General features: G+C 37.7%; 1 protein-coding gene across 1 annotated transcript; it reads left to right on the top strand.

The window, feature by feature from the left end:
* Window positions 1-72: 72 nt before the first annotated feature.
* Window positions 73-23,557, top strand: LOC107077995 (death-associated protein kinase 1-like). The gene is made up of 17 exons (XM_015352265.2): window positions 73-105; window positions 1,040-1,157; window positions 1,287-1,385; window positions 1,592-1,696; window positions 2,538-2,636; window positions 4,000-4,098; window positions 4,672-4,770; window positions 5,966-6,088; window positions 6,370-6,450; window positions 7,370-7,495; window positions 7,970-8,063; window positions 11,039-11,202; window positions 11,846-11,966; window positions 13,949-14,103; window positions 17,459-17,536; window positions 18,347-18,460; window positions 19,176-23,557. The coding sequence occupies exons 2-17, from the start codon at window positions 1,056-1,058 to the stop codon at window positions 20,367-20,369; spliced, it is 2,853 nt and encodes a 950-aa protein (XP_015207751.1). The 5' UTR covers window positions 73-105; window positions 1,040-1,055; the 3' UTR covers window positions 20,370-23,557.
* Window positions 23,558-24,308: the final 751 nt, after the last annotated feature.

Raw genomic sequence — 24,308 nt, 5'->3', positions numbered from 1 at the left:
TGGGTTGAATTTCTAAATGAAGGGTAGTCACCACCCTTCCTAGGAGTGTCATTGACTACATCTCCCATTATGCACTTTTCTGCGCGTTTGAAAGAGGAAGTATAGGTGAGTGGTCCATGTGTTTTTTGGAAAGTAGAGCCGTATTTAGCTTTAACTTTTTAAAAACTTTTAAAGGTGTAGATGATATTGTCTTCAAATCAATATGAAGCGAAATGTTATGTGTAATACGAATAATGTAGTATTTAACAGTGACATTTCCAGACACTATATTCCTGCTCAAAAGACTGAAGCTCGTACGTGTGTTTTCTATAAACGTTTTTGGGAATGTTTAATACATTGTTTCGTGAGACTTAACAGTTTATAATGCTGTTAGCGTACGCACATTGCATGGACATATGTACCGTTTTTAGATTCAAAAGACTGTGTGTGGGTCTTAGCTTATTAATTAGGTAGGAATGAAAGTTAGACGTTTTCACTTCACTGGGAATAGTCACCATCACTTAATAACTTATGCAATTCAGGGTCACGGTGGCTTGGAGCCTGGGACGCCAGTCCATTGCAGGGCACACAGACACAAACCATTGCGCTTGAGACACCAGAAGCCAATTAACCTGCCAATATGTCTTTGGACTGTGGGAGGAAACCCATGCAAAAATGGGGAGAACATACAAACTCCATGCAGATAGCACCACTGTGCTGTCTCAATGGGAATAGTCTCTGTGATAAAAATGTTCTGTACTGCACTTGACATGAGACAGTGAATGGCTTTTCTGCCTGCTTTAAAAGCTTTGATGAAGAATTCTAAAATCCTTAAGACAGAGCTAATGAGGTACTGTATACACAGACTTGTGTATAGTGAAATAAAGGGTTTATTTAGGGGTATATACACAATTCTGTGTACAGTCATAAAGTACTGGGGTTTAGCTGCTTTAGCTAGTAGTTATTCTATAACTTTGAAAAAACAGGTTGAATTTTCCATTCTTTTCAGGTTTTACAGACCTTTTTTCCATGTAACATATCTTATCTGTCTTCTTTCTAGGACTGTAAGAGCCAACATGAGTGAAGAAGAGTTTCTCAGAGTCGTCAAAACCCATCCACTTCAGACTATCCAGGATTACCTGACACAACAAGGTGTCAACATCAACTACTGTGATGAGGTAACACAAAGAAGCCTGTTGAATTTTTAAACCTTTTTACCGGGAATAACGTTGCTAATTATTGCTTCAGACATGGATATTTGACTTTTTCTTTGTTCTACAAAGCCTAACATTTCTGTTTTGCCTCAGTTCTCCAACACTGCTCTCCACTATGCAGCCCACAATAGGAGCAGGGAAGTGGCCCGTTTGCTGGTCTGCAGTGGGGGGAATATACTACACGAAAATATGGTGGGTCTGTCTGGTTCTCTGGTCACAATTTATTTTTCACTTAGAGTGTCCTTTCTTTCAAAGTACACTTAAGGTTACAGGTAGAACAGAGCTGCCGCACTGAAATCACTGTAATGAAATGCTTCATTGCTTATTTTGAGGTTGTCACTGAGTCTAATGCAGAAATGATTCATTTTTAAAAATGTTGACCATTGGTGTCCCTGCAGGATGGACTCACTCCTATTCATTTTGCTGCCTTTGGCGGAAACATAGAGGTCCTTACAGAGCTGCTGCTGAAGGTGCCGGAGGCTGTCAATCTTCAGAGCCATAAGGTGGGGACTATTGAATATAAATGTGTGCCTTATGCACACTTTGTCCACAAGGTGGTGGTGGTGTGCCGCAGAAGTTAAAGTATAAAACAGAAAGAAGGGCTCGCTGGTACCCTGCTTTAGAGTCACTGGGCCGTATGCTTGTCTTACTCTGCCCCCCCACCAGAATGTCTTAATCTTGTAATTTAAGTGAAGTCTAATATGGGGAAACAAGAGAAGGGTTTAATTGAAGACAAAAAAAATAAAAGAATACCTCTTTTAATCTTACTGTCTGTTTGTAGCTTCACTCATCCTGTGGGTGATGGGAGGGTTCTAAAAGGTTTCCCAGTATAAAATCTCAGCCCACACTAACTCTCTAACTCTCCATTTATGATTATGCTCAAAAAAGGCTTGCACAAACACATGTACAGTGGTGTGAAAAAGTGTTTGCCCCCTTCCTGATTTCTTATTTTTTTGCATGTTTGTCACACTGAAATGTTTCAGATCATCAAACAAATTGAAATATTAGACAAAGATAACACAAGTAAACACAAAATGCAGTTTTTAAATGAAGGTTTTTGCTATTAAGGGAAAAAAAATCCAAACCTACATGGCCCTGTGTGAAAAAGTGACTTTTTCACACCACTGTATGTGTGGAACATTAGTCATTTCTGAGTGATTTCTGCTGTCTATATAAGTTATAATACTAAATATGCATGATCATATTTATGTTCATATTCTTTATATTACTATATTAATCTTTATGTTCATACATGATATGTTCTTATTAAAATTATATGGAATTTGTGTGTCTCACTGTGGTCTGGCACAATAGTTTTCTGAATGCACTGTTTTTGTGGCTCAGAATCTCTCCACCCCTCTTCACGAGGCTGTGTCGGGGAAGATAGTGCAGGCTGTTGAATGTCTGTTGTCCAAAGGCGCGGACTGCAATTCTCAGAACCAGGTAATGTACTAAAATCATAAGAGGGCTTATGCCACTATACAGTACACACTTCAGTTCTCCGATATTCTCCCATACACATGGCTATGACCATGGAAATGGTGAATTTGGGCATACAGTATACTGTACCATGAAATTTGTAGGTAAGTGATGCAGACATTTTAAAACATGGTGTTGTGGATAATATTCTGGGGAGATGTTGTATTTCCAGTACTTGAGCATAGGAATCAATACCATGATGTATGGTATGAGTGAAAGACAATCGATTACACTCCACTGAGATGCATCCACAAGGCACTGTTGTTACTCAGTCGACAACCCAGACAGGTGTGTTTGTGAGTTTATACATGCTAACTTCATTACTGTTTTCTTTTTGTTGTAATGCAAGGATTTAATAGTATGTATGAGCTGCTGATTTTAGATATAACTGTGCTGTGATGTTTGTTTAAATGTACCTTGACAAAATCATGTTCATATCCTTACTCCTACATGCATACTCAAAGATTGCTGTTTGCATTCTGGAATAGTTCTAAATTCTTTATGAAAATACAAATCTACTTGTCTATAGAACTCCATTTTCTACAGAGAAAATGATGCCAGATCAGACATGACACAGACTGTAAGGTCAGCTGAAGTGAAGTGTGAGCTATAAAGTGTGTTCAGAAAAACATAATGCACCCTTCATGTCCAAAATACTAACAGCCCACATCAAATGATATTTTGCAAGGAGCAGGAAAAGCCTGAACAGGGTGTTGCCAGTATTCTACAGATTTCTGAAATATTTAGAGTCAAGTCAAGTCCCTTCCTAGTGTGATCCGTGTAGCAAGGTCACCATCCCTCCAGGTTGTGAAGCCAGTTATGGGGAATGGGATCACTACCTCATTGATTTGAGGTAGGGATCTTATTATTGGTGCTGTTTTAGACACTTTACCAGCTAATTGCCTGTTTTTAATCTTAAAATACTCAGTTGAGTTCTGACTGAGCAATGTTGTTTTGTATCATGGTTTTGTACTGTTGCAGTACTGTTTTATTGTCACATATTGTATGTTATATGATAAGAACTCTTGATGTGCAGGGCAGATTCCCTTTGGGGTAATAAAGGGTGATTCAGTTTAATTCAGATCAACAGCACATCCCGCTAGTTCTTTCAGTTTTCAGTAGTGTTCAGATCTGGGGGCTGTTCTGACTGAGAAAGGTGACAGAAGTCTATCTGGTGTTCTTCAAGTCAGCGACACATCACCTGCCACTCTGTGAGTCAGATTATTTGACCGGAGACGGAGTTTGATGATATTTTGTCATAGTGACTTATCAGCTGTCTGCATGATTTCTGCTTTTGTGTCAGAAACACAATTTAATGTATTTGTAGAATGGTGACACTCCACTCCATCTTGCGGTCTCTCAGAATTCCGAACACATCTGTTGTTTACTTCTGCGACACGGAGCCAATGTACTGCTGAGGAATAAGGTACTTAATCTACGAACCAGTTTGTTTATTCAGCAATGAGTCATACTGGCTCCAGTAAATATCAGGAATGGTGTTGGAGCCATTATAAACACATCTGAAATAATATGAAATAAATCCAGAAAATGGCTTTACAAAAAACAAATTAAAATGACCTTTATTATGTTACTTCCATGTGAGTTGTGCACAGCAGCTTCTAAATGATTTTGTAGACTTAGTGTATAGTGATCTGTCGACTGATAATATTCACATTTTCCTTCTTCATTTATAACTACTGCCCTTCATTCTTAGTTTACCTTTATTTTTCGTCAATCCCATTCTTAAAATTTCTCTCCTAAGTGACAGTAGAGAGAACTGAAGTCTGGATGTTTTTACCCAGATGTTGGGCAAGGTATTTTCCGTTATTAAGGTTAATTAAGTGAATATATTTACAAACTTTATTGTCCCAGCTTCACTAATCTCTAAATTTGTAACATTGAATTATCATTTGTTTAATTACATGACATTTTGTGCTTGAGAATTTTTTACCATTTTTAAAACGGTGATGGTGCCTCAGTCCTCTTCTCTCACTCTCAGAGAGGGGACACCTGTCTGCACTCTGCAGCTGCCAGAGGGGCGCTGTCCATCTGTCAGATGCTGGTTCGGAATGGGGCTTCCATGCAGGCAAAAAACAAAGTAAGCAGTTGCTTTTATATTAACATTAATAATCAATTCATTTTTTTTGCTTTTTTTATTGTTCACAGTGTCTAGAGCATGTGATGTGTCAAACTGAACACTCAGATGTTTTTTACTACCTTCTGCACATGCAAGATCTTGTGTGTCTATATTATTAAATGTGCCAGGAGTTTTCCGAGTCTTGGGTTTTATCGAAATCTGTTGAGTTTTGTAATTTCATTTTCTGCTTCGTTAATTTATTCATCCTCCTATTTTAGTATCATTTCCAAATGTGGCTAGTTAACTATACCACAGTCTAAATCTTTGATAGACATTAAGAAGACTATTGGTTCTAGTATATATCCCTGTGGTATGCCACAAATTAAATCACCTCAATTTCACTTTAGGTTAATGGAAAACAACCTTCCTTGACTGCAAGAGATACACTGTTAATCAATAAAGTGAATGTAGGGTGGTGGTTTTAGTTGAGTACGTCTGTGTTAAAAGATGCTTAATGCATGAATGTGAACTACTTTAATGCATAAAATTTTGTGATGCCTGATCCTCCTGAGTTTAAGGTGCAATTAATTTAATCAGTCTAACTAATGGGTTTCCCTCTTCTAATTCTAGATAAAATTAGTTTTATTTCCCAAACTATCTAAATTAAAAGCTTGAAATCTCTAGTTTCAATATCTAAGCTGCCTTTCAGTAGATTTTCACCCTTTACAGTTACAGAAAATCTTTGTTTTAGAGCAGGGTTTTCAAAATTCTCTAGTAAGTTAATTGTTGAGCAGAGTTTTTTTTTGTGTATATTGATGCAAATCTACATTATAATGGCCAGCATTTTGTTGCAAATCAAAATTAGTAACTTTAAGAGAGTATTGTGAAAGAACAGGGAAAGGAACAGTTACCCTCTACAGTTATTGATTTTACCAAGCTTGCATATGTTAAAACATTAAAGAAAAAATAATGCATGATTATTGAAAATTGAAACATTTTCAGATCATAAACCATCATGAGTTTTACCCCGAAGAGAACAAACTTTCTTCTTAGCTGTTCTGATTAGGACAACATCCCACCTATTGCAAAAATACATAAGAGATTTATATTTGGCTTCACTTTTTTTCTAATGGATAATAGAACACATCTGACCTCAAACATATGGAGTTATGGATGGTTGAATCCTTACATTTCTGTCCATTTTATCTTGGAACAGAATTCTGAGACAGCTCTTTTCAGTGCTGTGAGGGGAACAGGTAATAAGAACGGAGATGATTACTGTGAATTGCTCAGCTGGATGGTAGAAGAATTGGGTCCATGTTTATTATACAGGAACAAGGTAAGTCATTTACACAGTGGTGGTTTCATGATATATACATGTCTACAACTTCATACTCTTGATGTGTATTACATAATAGAAAATCAAGAACCCTTGTCCATCCAACCAAGGAATTGTAAAGCATGCACTTTTTGAGTCTAAAGATTATCTAGGGTTGCTCCTGTTCATGTTCTGTAATGAAACAGAAACCACTTTGCCTTACTCGCGTTACCATGTCAAGCACAAAAAGTTGTAATTGTTATCATTTTTTTCTGAACTTTTGTGTCCTGCTTCTATAACAGGATGGGCTGAGAGTGTTAGATGTGGCCAGACAGAGTAATCTTCCTTCCAAGTCTGAAGTTCTGCTCCAGCAAAAAACTCAGGTTATTTTTTTCTTCATAAAAGTGGAGGTGGGGGTGAACACGGGCGACTCGCACTAAGATGTGTGTTGCCATAGCCACTTGAGAGCTGTGGAATTCCAGGGAGTGGGGAGTAACTTGTGAGCAGCACCTCAGCCATGGTGACAAAACATATATAAATCTGTGAGTCATCCTTGCGTCTCCAACCGCTAGCACAGTCCAGATAAGTGGCACCAATTAAACAACAATTCTCTACTTCACGTGGGATGTTCGTTTTACAAAGAATGCCATGCAACTTGTTTGGAGTTACCAGTCACTGTATTATTTTAATGGTCTGCCACTGAATTTCCTCAACCTGCTGTATTATAGAGAGATAATGGGAGATGATGTGCATACTGTGTATGCATGTATGAGATGACTGACTTCAGTGTAATGTACGACAAAACCATCCTTCGTTATCGAGAGTAATGATCCCTTATGTCCTCTGCAACTGTTAATCAATAATATCTAGGTCATTTGTCTTAATTAAATACTGCTTTCTAGACCCTGCTGAGTTAAAATTAACAGTGTTGACATGGGATTAGTGTATATACAATACAGCAAGGCCTGATACAGACATTCACATGGAAGGTATACTGTATAAGTTGTGAAAAAACTGTGCAATTCCACTACGTCTAGTTTTTTTGTTTTAATTTGTCATGCCTCTGTATATCAAGTAATCACTGCTTCTGTATGTGGGCAGTCTTTTTGCTGAACTGCTTTATTTTGTACATTTTATGTTTCTTTACAGTCAATATTTTTTGTAAACATTTTCCTCCTTAGTGTTCTGAAAAGAAGAGTTTAAAACCATCTGCTTCATGCTCAATGACTGCTAGCAATTGGTTGTGTCTGACCTGTGTCTGAGATTATTCCGTGAAATATATTTTGCTTGTGCTCCTTGCAGGAGCTGCAGATCAGGGATCTCCTGAAGGAGAGTAAACCAATTGATCGACGAGTGGCAAAGCTGTGCATTTGTGGACACTCTGGAGTAGGAAAGACTACACTTGCTAAGACACTGCAGCAGCAGCAGGTAATGGAGTCTGAACGATGAGCAGGAATGTAGCAATGGTAATGGAGTGTTGGTTTAATTGCACTCTTGGGTATAAAAATTAGTGTATAGGGTGTATAAGAAGTTTGAGGTCACGTAGGTCTCAGAGGTGGAGGTAATCCTCTTTCAGTAAAGGATTTTATACTGAGTACAAAAAATTAGCTGTTCCAGAAAGTTGTCTAGGGTTTAGTTAGGGCTTATGTGAGCTAGGTATTCTGTTTTTTGTTTGTGTATAAAAGACAACTAAAGCCAGGAAATGTCCCAGGGCTTTAATTTACACTGTGGTTCGTGTAGATTTATGTGTGAAGCTTGTCGCAGCTAAGCTGATACACAAGAGGATTGTCTGCAGTGCACTAAAGGTTTTCACTTGTTTCACTGGCAGTCATTTTGATGTCATTATTTCAAATGAATTAAAACTTTCCCTCGTTGTTTACTGATTGTTCTTTTTATTTCTAGGATGGATTTCTATCCAAGTTCCAGTACTGGTTTAGCAGACCAGATCCACCTTCTTCTACCCAGGGTGTTGCCATTACCGAGGGTAACCTTTCAGGTAATATAGTCTCATAAACTGAGTTTCTTCTTCCTATTGAAAGAAACAGAGTAAATTCTTAAGGAAAGAAATCAATCATGTGTCCTGATAAATATTGGAGGTATAAGATATCTCCAATATTTTATCTATCCTTCCCTTTTCTAACCACGTTATCTAGTTCGGGATCTTGAGTAGCCAGAGCATATCCCAAGAAGCACTGGGCTCAAGGCAGGACACAAATCCATTGCTGGGAACACAGACACAGTTATCCACACTCACAGCAGGGCCAGGTTTCCCAGAAGCCAGTGAATCTAGAGTACCATTAGGTTTTTGTTTTGGACTGTGGAAGGAAACCGGAGCACTTGGAAGAAACCCATGGGAACAAGATACAAACTCCATGCAGATAGAATCCCAGGGATTAAACCCATGGCCCCAGTGCTCTGAAGCTACAATGCAAACCACTGGCCCTATTTTATCTATGTATGATAAAATATACTGTATATTAAAAGGTCAGTATTCCATGGTACATTTCTGTGTCACTAGAAAAATAGTCCTTTGTTGTCTGAATGTTTTGTGTTTGTATCTGGTTTAAGTACTGTTGGAAATTATAAAATGTGTCTGTTTGATATCAGGAGTCATATATAATGCATTATGCTTTAAAGATTCTGTATGTTTATTTGCTTTTGTTGTAAAAAAACAGTTCTTTACACCTATTAGCAAGGAATTCTTTAAATAATTGTAGGAATTAGCTATACAATAATACCGTGTGTTTATATCATGCTGAAGTGAAACAACCGCTGTGTTAGTAGTCAACAGCTCTCTTGCTAAGCAGAACATTAACAAGATGGAGAAGTAAAAAGCTGGTCAAAAAAGTTTCAGTTGTTTTTGAAGAATGATTGACAGGAGACTGGTTTGTTGGACATGCATTTTGTAATGTTTGGAAAAAGCTTATTTTCTTTACCTGTTGTTAATGTAAGGGCCTGCCTTGCTGTGCCTTTAGTCTGTATTTCTCTTCAACTCCAAATGTCTGTTAGAATTCAATGACTTGAAACAATCAGTGAAATTACACAATTAGATTTTAATAATATTTTAAAGACAATTGATCGTTGTATATCTGAGGATATGACTGACCAAGCTAGCCAAGTGTTGAAATAAGTTAGATTTCGTGTCCTTTTTTATGGTTGAAATATATTTTATGACTGTTTATTTTAAGTGTTTTCTGTTCTTCTTGACTTTTAGATACTGCATTTCTTGGCATCTGTGTAAAAAGGCTAAATGAATGAGGTATAGGACAGTTTGACAAAATTAAACAGGTGTCCATGAAAACAGCTGTGAATTTCTGACATTGAAAGGCTTTCATGTAAGTGTTAAGGGATGCTAGGAAGGAGAATTAACAAAACATGAAATAAATAAGCCTGAAAGCGAAATATAAATGCGATTAACAGTCGCTTGAAGTTTATTTATACTGATATCGGCATGAAGTGTTACAGATGGTGTCAGAAATGTAAGAGTATGTCAGACATCATTAGAAAACTGAAGGATGCTCACTGAAGGGGTGTGGTATCAGCTCAGTCAGTTCTTTATCATGGAGGGAAGGAAGAGGAAACCTGCTCTTTCGTTTGTGCAGACCTGTGCATCACACAAATGCTTAAATAAAGAAAAAATGTGTCACAACCTCTAGTCTGGGTTCTGAGTAGGCAGATCTGTCAACATGTCATGTCATTGCAGATCTGCATCTGCTAAAGTAGCCCAGATAAGCAGCAGCTGCCAACTCTGATTAACTGAGCACAAAAGGAACAGGTGACTGTCTCCAACAGCCCAACCCATCAAGGAAAGCATCCAAAGTCCAGTGCACTTTCGCCAGTTCACTTTTTGTAGTCTATTTTTTTTTTTTTACCCTAGAAAAAAAAAACTTAACCTAAGGAGATTTTGAATTATGATTTCTGTTTTCCATTTTATATAAAATAACACCTCCACTAAACATGATTTCCTTTTTTTGCCATAACAGGAGCAACATATTTCCAGAACTGTATCAATGTTATTTTCCTAGAGAAAAAACAGTCAACTCATGAAGAAGGCTTAAAAAGTGTTTATTTATGGAAGCACAGGGCACAAAGTGGGACTGAGAGCATGCAACTGGTGCCCCCTGGTGAGGGCTCCAGGCCATTGCAGGGCCATGGTGAAACAGAAAGTTAGAGTAGACAATTCCTTAGTTCCTTTAGGTCTCTCGGAAGTGTAAGGAAACTGAAGCACCTGAAGTAAACCCATGCTAGCATGAACAGAACATGCAGACTCTGCATAAGCAGATGCCCAAGGCAAGAACTGGTATTTCATTTTGCTTCCCTTCATACGTTATGATGCTAAAAATGACTCTTTGATCCAGTTTGAATTATAATAATAATTGCTTACACTTATAAAGCGCTTTTTCTGGACACTCCACTCAAAGCACTTTACAAGTAATGGGGACTCCCCTCCACCACCACCAATGTGCAGCATCCACCTGGATGATGCAACGGCAGCCATAGTGCGCCAGAACGCTCACCACACATTAGCTATTAGTGGGGAGGAGAGCAGAGTAATGTAGCCAATTCATAGAGGGGGATTATTGGGAGGCCATGATTGGTAAGGGCCAATGGGAAATTGGGCCAGGACGCCGGGATTACACCCCCTACTCTTTTCGAGATACGCCCTGGGATTTTTAATGACCACAGAGAGTCAGGACCTCGGTTTTACGTCTCATCCCCGTCACTATACTGGGGCATTAGGACCCACATGAACCGCAGGGTGAGCGCCACCTGCTGGCCCCACTAACACCTCTTCCAGCAGCAACCTTAGTTTTTTCCCCAGGAGGTCTCCCATCCAGGTACTGACCAGGCTCACACCTGCTTAGCTTCAGTGGGTTGCCCGTTGTGAGTTGCAGGGTGATATGGCTGCTGACAAATATCAGCAGCCACAAATACACAACAATTATTTGTTGCTTTGTGTTTTAATCACAGCAGGGAAAGTGGTGATCTGGGACTTTGCTGGACAGATGGAGTATTACTTCACACACTCCCTGCTGTTGTCAACAGAGAGTGGGAATGTTCTTTACTGCATTGTCTTCAGCCTGGAGAACATTCAGTGTGACAAGGGTGGCACTCAGTCTGAAGCTCTGAAGCAGGTAAAGTGGGCACAAAACGTTCTAAGGACATACTGTACAGATAGAAATTTTAGCACTCAATAGAAATAGTGGCTTTCAATACAAATAATTTTCATACTATACTATATTTTAAAATATGGGAAGAAAAAGCTATGCAAACACATAATGTTTTCTGGACAACTGCTTCTTAGTGTTGCTTAAGTGCTTAGTGGGGCGGTGCGGTGGCTCTGTGGGTAAGGATCTGCCCCTCTGGCTGGAAGGTTGCCAGTTTGTATCCCGTGGCTGGCAGAGGAATCCTACTCCGTTGGGCCCCTGAGTTAGGCCCTTAACCTCAACTGCTACAGGGGTGTTGTATAAATGGCTGACCCTGTGCTCTGACCCCAAGCTTCTCTCCCTGTCTGTGTGTCTCATTGAAAGACAAATTCCTAATACAAGAAATTGTACAGTATGTTGCCAATAAAGTGAACTGATCGTTTCTTAAGAACCAAGATGTCCAGTTAATGCAATTCACAAAACAGTCCTATGATTTTCCACCGTCCAAGACAAAAAATAATAATAACCATTATCCAAATTGGGTATAGTACCAAATATGCATGCATGTAGTCAGAACTCTGAAAACCGTTATTTTGACTGAACACATATTTACTTTTCCTGCATTCTGTAGGTGTTGTATTGGCTGCGGTTTCTAAATGTCTGCAGGAACAGCGGTGTTGCACACAAAGCCAAGGTGTTCCTTGTCGGCAGTCACAAGGATACACTGGAAATTGAGTGCAAAGACGAAGTTGGTAAGCTGGCAGTATGACTTAAGAGTGCAAATATGTATGTGTGTGTGACAGGTTTAGAATCGTTTGTATACAAAATGTCTAAATTGATTTGGCAGAGTGGCAGCTGTTGCCAGTATAACTGTTAAAATTACCAAGCGACCATTAAATTAAAATTAAAATATCTTAACAGCTAAAGACAACATTGTGATTGGCCTATACATTTTGTTACACTAAATACATTTCATGAATTTTGACAAAATGATTCATTCTTACAGCTGTTGCACTCGAAAATAGAACACTGCAATAAAGTGAAATGCTGAAAGTGATCTGAGAGTGACTGATTTGACCAATTCTGTCCAGGCTTGTCTTCCATTGCTGTCCATTTGCTTCTAAAACAAAAAAAGGTTATGAAGCGGTTATTTTTAACATTTTGGTTCTACAAATTGACACCTATATACTGTGCAGTTTTGTTTCATTCTGATTCAATTGAAGTACCATTACGTTTCAGTGTTTTCTGATCATGCCATACAAAAAGTACATGCTCATTTGCTACAAGTTTAGAAGATGCTGCAACTTGTTAAAAGAGTAAAAGAACTTGTTAAATGTCAGTGCTTGTTCTCAAATACCACATTGTTTTCATTATCTGCAGCTGAAATCACCTAATTTCTTCATGGTCCAAGCTTATCATAGCTGTTTAAATGCAGTACAGTATGTGCTGAATATCAAAAGAAACTCATGAACTCTGTTCATACTGTACATGTGTGTCTTTAGAAAAACAAAATAAACTGATTTACTGAATTTTGACTGAATTAGAGAGTTGGTTGAGCACAGATGATGAGGTGATTTAACCCAATGTAAATCAATAAAGCAAAACACAGTAAAGAACCAAGTATGTTGGAGGCCGGACTAAGTCACCTCAGGTGGACTCACCAGCAATTGATCTAAAGTCCTCTTTAATGGTGAATAAAAGTTGTGTGTAGACCGCCCTTATGGGCATGAGCAAGTGTAGTGCCGGGTTTCTGAACTATACACTAATTATTGTGTATAAGACCAATGAATGGGCATTTCTGAATGTCGGAGTGGGCGGGATTGGGATTCTGACTGCGTAACGCTACATTAACCAAGTCCTGGGGCTTCACCTGCTGCCCTTCCTGCGGACTCATCCTGATGTGACAGCATTCCAGCAGGACGATGCATGCCTTCATGCTGCTCCCTTAACGGATCTCTTGTGAGCCGAGAATTTGACAAAATGCGCAGTGGACAGACACCCTGCTTGCCAGACTTGAGCCGTTTTGAGGATTTGTGGGAAGAGCTGGGGTGTGGCATCTAGGGTGCAGAGACCAGAGAAAAGGCATGGGCTTGTGTTGGCACTATGAGAGGAATGGGACAGGAACCCACAAGACAGCATCTGGAACCTGGTGCAAAGAATATGTAGTACTGTAGATTGCTTGTGTTGCTTCCATCAGTGGCTACACATGCTACTAGCTTGTGACTTTCCTGGTGCACCCTTAATTGATGACAAATGTTAATCAGCATAATGAATTTGCCTGCATTAAAATGTCAGGGCACCTGCTGCAGGAACAAAAAATGATCATTTTCCTGTTAATAACTCAGTAAATCATCTGCGGCTGAAAGTGGTACTTCAATTTTCTTCTGATACTTAGTATATATTGAGCTGAATAAATGGATAATTTTATTATAAGAAATAGGGATTTTAGATTATTTGTTGTTTCCCTATGAATGACTTAATCTTGTGTATGTGTTTACATTTTTACAAAATTGGAAGTGATTTTACACAGTTAAATATGCAGTGAAATATAAATAGGTAAATATACACTTATGTACTATATATATTGCTTTCTTTTTTTCTCATATCAGTAGCCTGATGTTCTTGTAATCCCAAAGATTGTTTTAAGGTTCACATTGTGTTGTTAATGATAACCTCTATTATTTAATACAAAAATTAAAATTATCCATGCTATTTCTGCTTCTTTGTATTTCAGTGAACCATTTCTTTGATATTGTGCAGAGCCGTGTGAGAGAACTGGGCACTAACCTGGATATTGACACAACAGTGCTGAGTGTGAACTGTAAATCTCCCAGTGATCTGCAGACACTCAGAAAGAGGTTGGAGGAGTGTGTGGCACAGCTACAGCAGGTTGGCAGCATGACTGGGGCTACTATACACATACTGTACTTACAAGGACCCTTAACAGATTGGCCTGGCACTTTCACTTGGTGTTTAAAGCTGTTACATGAAGCTCAGTTTCACTTTTGCATTATAGCGTTATTCAGCCAGATACAAATATCTGCACACCCACCTGCATTATTGGTGCAGAATATTTTACTGATTCACACTGAAACTGAGGCCTCCTAGGAACAAGGTTATATTTGCCAATAAAACAAAGTGGGCTGTAATGGCAAAATGGACTTCTCCCACTTGTCACGTTTCTTCTGTCTGCAGGACAAATGATATTCCATCAGAATAACTAGAGATAATAATACAAATTGAAAGGTTGAAAAACATTTTAATTTGCATGAAAATTGTGTTTTGGAATTAAGTATAGGCCTGTAGTTCTAAACCTAGACATTAGCTGGAGATTAAGTTTAATGACTGTATTCATACAGTAAATTGTTCAGGTAATGTGACTTAAATTAAGTTTACTTGCTTATTCCTTATTTGTTCTCTTTGTTAATGGAATAATATGGAGTTAAAAAGACAGGGTGTGCTTACTGGTGAGCATCTTTGTGTTTCATGTTTACATACATGTAAAAAAGAAATTAATGAGTAATATCTAAATTCGTAAACAGAAGTTAACCTTTATGTTAACAATTCCTTTCAGGTAGTGATCATGGATGAGCAAAATGTCTTTATTGATCATTTTTAAAATAATTGTTCATTTTGGCTGCTCAAGCAACACAAACCTGAAGGATTAATGTTTCTTATACTGTATATGGGGCATCAAACGAAACATAACATTAATAACTGCAACAGATTTACAAAGGTGTCATGATGAAAATGACAATCTTTTTTTCTGACATTTTGTGGAACAGACCTGCTGCTGGGACGTCCATTATGCTGATGAACATCTGTCATCAGCAAGGGGTCTAATGTGAAAATAACAGGCTTGTAATGTGTGGCCACTGTTGAAGAAATGCATCCTGTACATCTGCACCACATGCTTTGTACCAGGTTGCAGATACTGTGTTGTGGGATTCTGTCCCATTTCCATCTGCTGAAGTCTGGCAGAGAGGTCGTCCTTGGCTTAACTGTCACATTTTCATTTCACAAGAAAGGCGTTGTTAAATGAACAGGATAAGGATGTGCGTAGTCCTGCAGGAATGTTTTAGTGTCAAGTTGAGCTTAAAGGAAGACAAACAAGTGAAGTACCAGATTCATTCAAAGTAGTGCTGTGTGTTCATATTGCCATCTCGTATTAGTTCTGTTGCAACTTGACACACTTGGACCTCCCCGTCATTCTTTTTGAAGTGTCATGACTCCTTGTCTTCTAAATCGTGGCCTTTCATTGATGGACTACATTTGTCTGTTAAATCTTGATAGGTTGGAAATTGTTGGAGGTTTAACCCTTCCGAGGGTGAGCAACAGACTGCAGACTTAGTCCAGATCCCAACATACTTAAAAGCACAAAAGTGTTTGCTGATAAATGGTATTGATATTGGTTCCTTTCTGTGCTGTTCTCAGTTTTCAAAAATTTCTCAGGTTAAATCATCTCATCAGCTGTGTTGTGTCAGATCAACTCTTACTAAATGAGGCAAATAAGTGCTTATGCTGCAGTCACTGGAGTGTATCGTGGTCGGTCATGTATGAGCAGTTATCCCAAGTGAAGTGAAAAATATTTAATCAATATCCAAAATCCATATACATTATTTAAAAAAAAACATACATGAATGAATAATGCTCATCATATACTGTAAATTATGTCATTGTTTTTTTATTTTAATATATCTGGCAGTGACTACTCTGTTTTTCTGTAATTCTTTCAAATTTAGCTTGCAACCTTGGATAAAACAGCTCTCCCAAGGTCTTAGAATTGAAGATGCGGAGGTGGATAAAAGCACTCTTTCTGCAACCCACTTGAAGCATCGTCTTTCTCTTACTTAAACTAGGTGTTCATTCAATTTCTTTACAGTATTTTTGCTTTTTACATTTAACCTTCCTAGAAACGGAAACCTGGCCCTCCATTCCCTCAGTATTGTCTGACCTATTTTTACTGGTATATTTAGTCCAGGCAGCTGTGAAGTATGGCAAGTTTGGTTTATCTAAAACTTTTAAACCTCCTTTGTGGCAGTAGATATTGAGTAAGTGTGCAATTGCAGAAAGAGACTATGTAAATGTAAAACTATTCATGTAATTAGCTTGCTGGGTGGTCAAATAAAATGTCTTTACTATGAATCTCTTCAGTTCTCCTCATTATACTCTCCTAATTTCCTGAAAGGAGAAATGTCCTGGCATATGTTAGTTAAAGGGGAACTGCAATGCTGTTTTTATATTTTGAGGTTGGAAAGAAGCAGCATTGATAAGTGTATTTCAAATCACAGTAAAAGTAAAATGTACACATTAACTTGCAAAACTTTACAAAATTTACAAAATAACTTTTCAGGAATGCACGGTGATTCATGTTCTGTGATTCAGAACCAGGCAACAAAACCTCCAGTGAGGTGAACTGGCCCTATTACATTGTAAACAAGCAGGTTTGTGAATACATCTCTTTTAATCAAATAGAATTATTGCTCTTGATTTTGAGACGGTTTTGCTGACAAATACTACTAATTTCTTAACTCTGCATGCAGATCACATTGTAACATTTTGTGGTGAAATGGCTGTTGCACAACCTGTACTTATGTGCTCATATAGAACATCACATTACATTACTCATTATAGTGACTAGTGAGCAGGAAGGGCTGCATCACGTTGCAATTCTTGTGAACTCGAATGCGAGTTTGCGACAACATGACGACTTGCAGTATTTTCATAAAGGTCAGGATTTTGTGCTTAATTCAAATTTTCGTTAAAATTTTCTATAACATCAGTGAATATAGTTTGTTACCAAGATTTAATAACCACTTTAAAAAATTGAGACTGCAGTTCTCCTTAAAAAGACTTCAATTTCAAAATTACAATCACATTATTATGGTGATGTTTCCCTTATTTCTCCATTTTATCTAAATATTTCTGTTTTTACAGCTTTACATTATTTACATAAAGTCTTTGTTCACATTAATCATTATTTTTTAACCTTTTCCATTTGGGGTTTTCTGATTAAGTAAAACATTTTTCATGTTCTGGAAATTAGATGCTCTTTACATTTGAAAGATGGCTTTTTATTGCACAGTCTCAGAATAAATTTGCATGATTTTAACAAATCTGAAAAAATCTTATGCTATATGCTATACAAGGTATACTAAATTCTTTATATTTGGTTTTATTTTAATGTTTGGTACTTTGATTCAGTTTGTTTTTATGATATGTGATACCTGCTTTTTTCTTTCAGAGTACAACAGACACCAAATTTCCTGGAATATGCTGTGAAGTTTTGGATGAAATCCATACCATCAGATGTAATGGTAGTGTAAGTGACTCAAGTCAGTTTATAATCTTTTAATTGTACTTGAAGGTGATAACATTTACATTTTAGGGTGATTTATCCTTTGATCAGGAGAGGTTTTTAAAATTTGTAGTTTTTTTGTCAAATGACATCCTCATCCCATGCAACTTGGAAGTCTCATTAAGCAAAGGTCTTACCAAAAGATTTTCACGGGGATATTACATTTTGTGTGTCTGGAATTAATTATGTACTTACTCTTTTCAGGAAATTCTAAGGAGGTCTGACCATCTTAGTGACACATTAGACATCTGGATTACTAGTGTAGGATTGCTTGGCAAATGTGCCTGTTTTGGGCAGACTTACAGTAAGCACTGATATGCAAGCCAGTAGCATAGATACAGTACTTCAAAAGTGAGGAAAAACTGTTTTCTGTGTTCTGTTAAGTGTCTGAATAAGATCAAAACAAGATACAGCGGAGCTAAATTCAGCAAAGAAACAGATGTTAATACAGAGATCCTAATCTATGTTATGGCAAAATGTTTGTTGCCCATATGGGACTGTGGTGTCACCAGTGGCGCTGTGTTGTAGTATAAGGAGCTGGGAAGCCTGACTCTTTCATCACAGCTGTTCAGTACTTCTCCACACTGATGAGTAGCCAGGTGCACTGATGTCAATTAATAGCATTAGCATATTTTGTTTAGCATTTTTCCTCCTTGAAACAATAGTAGCATAGCTTATATGCAGTCATGCTTAACTCTTTTAGTGAAACATAATATGCATGATGTACTGACATAGAATATTTGGTTTTTATAACTCATTATTATTTTATTGTAGGTAAAGTACTTGCTGTGGGGTGATTTCTTTGCTTCCATCAACAAGAACAGGTTTGAAAAAATTAGTGTTGAAACACTGAGGACTGCTGTGGAATACCTTCATAATGTTTCAGAGGTGATTGGAATAATATCTTCAATAACATACAGTATATATGATGGCATTTGCATTTCATACTTAAAGCCAATATTGTCTTATGGTTAGCAATGAATCAGTGTTGTCCTCCACACAAAATACATTGAGGAAAGCTGGCATCTAAAAATCATGTCTGTGAAGGTTAATATATGGAATGGGAAAGAAAATAGAGTACATTAGAAAACTGGAACTGTCCTAGTCAGGACTGAGGGTGTTTTAAGTACTTGCTATAGAAACATACACTACGGAATAATAATTGATTGATTCACTGATATCCTAAGTTTACAGCATACAGCTATATCCATACTACATCTGCCAACTATTTCAGCTATTTCTAAATACAGTATGGTCTCAACATTTGCAACTGTTCGGTGCTGCTTTTAAATGTGGGCACTTGAGCAGGGGATGGAGAGAGGCTCACTAGCTAGAGTTGTCTCATAATCCTAGTGAGTTGCACAGCTCATTTTAAAGTTATGCTTAACGGCCTTTGGTTATATCTCCTCTGCTCTTCTTCCATACAAGATCCCCTCGGCCAAACCGAATTGCGAGTAAGCAAATTTGCTAATGTTAAATTTGGAGGTCTCCTACTGTAGTTATTTTTAAAAGTAGTCTTTAAAGTATTTCTGGGATTCAAAAACATAACTGGTGTGTATTATCAATAGTATTGCATGAATGCATTGTTTTTCTCTCTGTGCAGTTGCTTTTTTTCCCCACTGTTACTGTGGATGGACCAACACAGTCTGCTGAATCTGGGACAGGCAATGGCTTGGTCATTCTTGATGTCCAGTGGTTATGCCAGGACATCTTTGGCAAGTTTGGCCATTTTGCTCTCTCCACACTACCATTGCAGCGAGAGAAATGGACCACTGAAAACATAGCATCCTTATTAAATCTCGAAGATTCTCCAAGCACGGTCTTGAGGTTACTTGAAATCCTGGAGCTAGTCTTCAGCGAAAAGGAAGGGCAATACATAGTCCCGGCATGGCTTAATAAAGGGAGGCCTGCGAACATATGGGAGAGAGAGGAAGTCTTTAATGTCTACCATGGAGTGTCCTTTGGGTGGCAGAGTGAGTTGGGCCTCTTCTCCCAGGCTTTCTTCTGCAGACTTCAGCTGAGGCTGATGAAGCTTTTCACTCAGACCACAGAGGACGGGGCCTCAGCCGAAAAGTTCATCATTTGGACAGATGGGATGAAGTGCATCGACACCGCGGAGGCTCTTGTGCAGGTATCTGCTGGCCGCGGATCCATCAACATAGCAGTCAGAGGCTACAAACCTCAGAGGAGTGGGAGCAGGTATCCAGACACTCGCCGAAAGTGTTACGAGTTGCAGAACGTGATTTCCTGTCAAGTGCAGCACTTGCTGCAGGAGTTCAAGGTGGGTAGTGAATGTGAGATGCTGTTCTTGAGCTCCAAGGACCTACTGGACAAGATGGATGCATCTGATGTTGACATAACAGCTTATACAAAAGATGAAATCTTACTGAGCGCGCGGAGTGGGAGGAACCTTTATTCAAAACTTAAAGGCAGGGAGGAATACCTCCATGATGTGTTGTTAGCTGGGTATGACCAAACCATCCTTCAGAGCTTGAAGTGGGAGGCTACCATCCAGTGGATGACGGCCGAGTGCACCGAGAAACTCTGTGCCCTTCTAGATCCTGTGCACCCCCTTGGGAATTATTGGAAGCGCCTCATGGAGGCTCTCGAGGACTGTACATATGAAAATGTCGAGGCTTTGGCCACACAGTCTGAGCAGGCATGGGTATCACCCACTCTTCTTTTGTTTCAGAAGCATTGCCACACAACAATATACAGCTTGTATAAAGCCTTTGAGAAACTAGAAAGAGAAGACTGTATGAGCCATGTTGAAATAATGCTTAATAACATACGCTAGGCTCAACTAGGTACAAGCACACTCTGCAATAGAAGACTGTCAAACCAGTGCAAACCCGTAAATCTCACTTCCATAGCACTGAGAAACACTACTTGTTGCATAAGTAATGAATTGTCATAAATGAAAGAATATCAAGGAAAAGCTCTTTACTGTTCAAAATATCTGAATATTATTTGAAGATTAGCGTAGAGGATTATTTGTTACAAAAATATTTTATTTTTCTAAAATAGGAATACCTCTCGGATCAAATATTAGATATATTTCTTATGTATACTTGTGCACAATTTCTTTTAAATCTCATTGAGGTCAGTTTTCTAATTCAAATTAATATTGTGCACACTCCAAACTATACATTCTTGTACAAATATATCTACATATTATGAAGTACAGTATAATGTAATTTTGTCTGTTGGGAGAAATATGATTTCAGTTTTAATCTCTATAGAAGGCAGTAAAGTCCAAATTTACATTTAGTCTTTGTTTTAAGATGAGTGAGCTAAAATAATTACTTTTTTCTTCTTAACAGATTTAAATAATCTCTCATTGAAATGCACTTTTTATTTAATGTAAGGCATGTGTGATCTTACCTTGATAGTTTAAGGAATCCGGTGCTTAAACATTCTGCATTACAGCTTTTAAAACATTTGATCTTACAAACTTTATCTGTACTGAGATAATAATATACGACCTTGTCCATGGCAGTCTTGCGACTCATCTAGATATTTCACACCCTCGAGATGAGTTATTGTACCCCACTCAACTGCAGTGCCACTCCCACTCTCACTCAACCTCTCAGGAAGACTTAACGCCTTTTACAAGTCTTGAGAATGCCCTTTTAATCAAAGAACAGAATGTGTTAAGGCTATTCAAAAAGCAAAACTGTAAAAAGGCAGCAGGACCTGACTGTGTATCTCCAGCCACACTAAAACACTGTGCTGGCCAACTTATTCCAGTCTTTACAGATATTTTCAGTCAATCATTGTCCCAGTGCACAGTGCCAGACTGTTTCAAATCTTCTGTTATTTTTCCTGTTCCAAAAAAGGGCAAAATAACCTGCCTTAATGACTATGGACCCGTCGCACTAACTTTTGTACTTTTTGAGACATCTCAAGAAGCATGGCGTTGCGCAATCTATTCTCATACAGTTCTACAGAGCCATTATTGAAAGTGTGATTACTTCTTCTATCATCAACTGGTTTGGCTCTGCTACTACACAGTCCAATAAACAACTGCGGCGTATTATCAAGTGTGCTGAGAAAGTGATTGGCTGCAATCTTCCATCCCTCACCGTGCTTTACAAACCTAGAGCAGTGAATCGGGCAACCAAGATTATTGCAGATCCCTCCCACCCCTAGTCATCATTTATTTCAAAAGCTTCCCTCCGGAAAATGTTTTAAAGCAATCAAAACTAAAACCAACAGACACCTGGATAGTTTCTTTCCCAATGCCATATCCTTGCTTAACCAGCATCCTCCTCCAACAACTCCCTGTTTCAGCTGAAAAAACTTTGAACTATTATTACTGCTTAGTTCATACATCTTGTATATCTTGCGCTTAAGAACTGGTGCGTCATTCCTAACGTTTACATAGTTGCACCTTACTCCACAGACAGTACTGTCGCACATGGTCTGAACTTGCCATGTGTTTTGCATATACTATAATGTCTATTGTTTATATATTTTCACTGTACTGTAAAATGTGAGTGTGCCTGTGTCTTATATATATAGTGTATTGTCTACATGTTCCGTACCGTGAGCACATATTATGACGGTGTTGTGACACCCCCATCTTTTGTATATTGTCCAATGTAACTATGTCTGTAATGCTAATGCTCCTTTTGCAGCTGGGTTTTGTGGTGAGCAGGTTCCAAATGTACCCATGCAAATTCCTGTACCTGACACGTACTGGCCAATAAAAGCGATTCTGATTCTAATGTTTTTTATAACTTTAGCTTTAGTACAACATTTGTACATTTGTACTGTATGTACCAACCTTTGTTCTTTGGTGCACTAACCTTCTCACTAGTACATTGAAGTCCAAATTATCACTTGTTGACATTTGTAGTAATTACACAACACATCATACACAGTTGAATTGATAATTATCCAGTTATAAAGAAAAAGATGGGGATTATTGGAGGCCATGATTGGTAATGGCCAGGATATAATTTGGCCTGGACACCATAGTAACACCCTTACTCTTTGAGAAATGCCAAGGTATTTTAATGACCATGGAGAGTCAGGACCTCTGTTTTACTTTAGCTTCATTGGTTTACCAGTAGTGAGTTCAGGATGATATAGCTCCTGGTTTAAAGACCAAGAGTTATCATTTTGTTTTTCAACTGTTTAAAAACATTCTTTATATGCAATTTTACCAGATCACTGATTATTATATATTTGAAAGTTGAAAAAGTCAGTATACCGAAGAACAAATGCTAACCTATAAATACTTTTTGGAATTCTTTATATGGGTCAACAGTACATTAAGCTTAAGAACTCCAGTGTGTTTCTCCTTTGTATGAATGAGTTATAACGGTTTATAATATTAATGATAGATATAGATAAATAGATCATTCATAAACTGCTGTAAAAGACACCTAAAGTGTTAAAGCATCAGTGCTATGTTTCAGTTTATTTGGAGTATGAGCCTTATAATTAAATCTCTTAGATCTGTTGGTCTTTTAAAACCACTCTTGGTGCCTCTCAAAAAGATGAGAAATATTTTCTCCACTGAATGAATATTTCAGTGCTCATTTAAAACCTTTCAGAATTGCTCAGCAAGTGTATGACATTAAATCGTAAACACTGTTGAAAACATCTTTTTGTGCTACAGTAACATTAGATTCATATTTTCAAACTGCCATAACCACTGCTGAATCGATCCAAATATTTTTAAAACCTCTTTGCAATAAGTGCTTTTTTAGATTAGTCATCATCTTTTTTTTTTCGGTCCTTTTGATTTACAAAAATTGACTGCTGCAGTTAGTCACATTTATTTGAAGGCAGTGGATCATAACTGTTGGATGACACCACATTTGTGTTATCTGTAAGTTAAGGCCTAAAGATTCTGTGATTGCACATATCTAGATTGCTGTCACTTTTTCCTTTGTTTGTCACATACTTGAAGTAAATTGATTAATGTTTGCAATGAAGGTCCATTAGAAAACAATAAAAAGATGTATGATCCTGTATTTTGTATTCATTATGGGTACCAGAAGATTTTCTTCTGTTAAAACTATGTATTGTGTATTAATTCAGTGAAGGAAAACTAGGGGAAGTTTCCCAAATTGCTGTCACTGCTGAACAAATCATTTGACTGCTTCCTGAAAAAGCAAGAGTTTTTCAAATGTGGAACCAAGATGAACTGTTGGCATCATTTAGTTTTATGACATGCTTCTCTGGAACTGAGTATTTTACTACACTTCGGAAATGCTGGATTTTCAGTTTTCTTTACCCATTAAGAAATTTACAATTTAACCTAATTTAGTTTTTAATAAAATAGTACACAAGCACCTTGCTAATGAAATTTAGGATTGCTGGGTATATAATTATTTTTTAATTTGAATACTGCCACATGAGGAAAAAAGGTTAAAGCCTTATAGGAAAAAGCTGCTGTTAATCTTTTATAGTGTAGGAATCCTTCCATGCATACAAACATCTCAGAGATTTAAGAATGTTTTTTTAGGAAAAAGCATTTGTTTTTAAACAGCAGTATAAAACATTCCCACATTTGTATTTGTGTATTCTGACTAGATTTCTCTGCTAAATAAAATTGATTGAAACAGTGCACCCAATCTGATTGTATATTGTATATCTGCATTTATAGATGCAATTTAATTGCCTCATTAAAATGTTTATGTTCTGGAACATTAATTCATGAGGTCAGAGTTTATTTCACAAGTTAGGTTTTGCCATTTAAGTATTTTAAAAACGTGTTTGG

Source organism: Lepisosteus oculatus, chromosome 7, assembly GCF_040954835.1.
Source record: "Lepisosteus oculatus isolate fLepOcu1 chromosome 7, fLepOcu1.hap2, whole genome shotgun sequence".
NCBI lineage: Eukaryota > Metazoa > Chordata > Actinopteri > Semionotiformes > Lepisosteidae > Lepisosteus > Lepisosteus oculatus.
The sequence above is the reverse complement of the archived record's forward strand: the minus strand, read 5'-3'. Positions and strand labels throughout refer to the sequence as shown.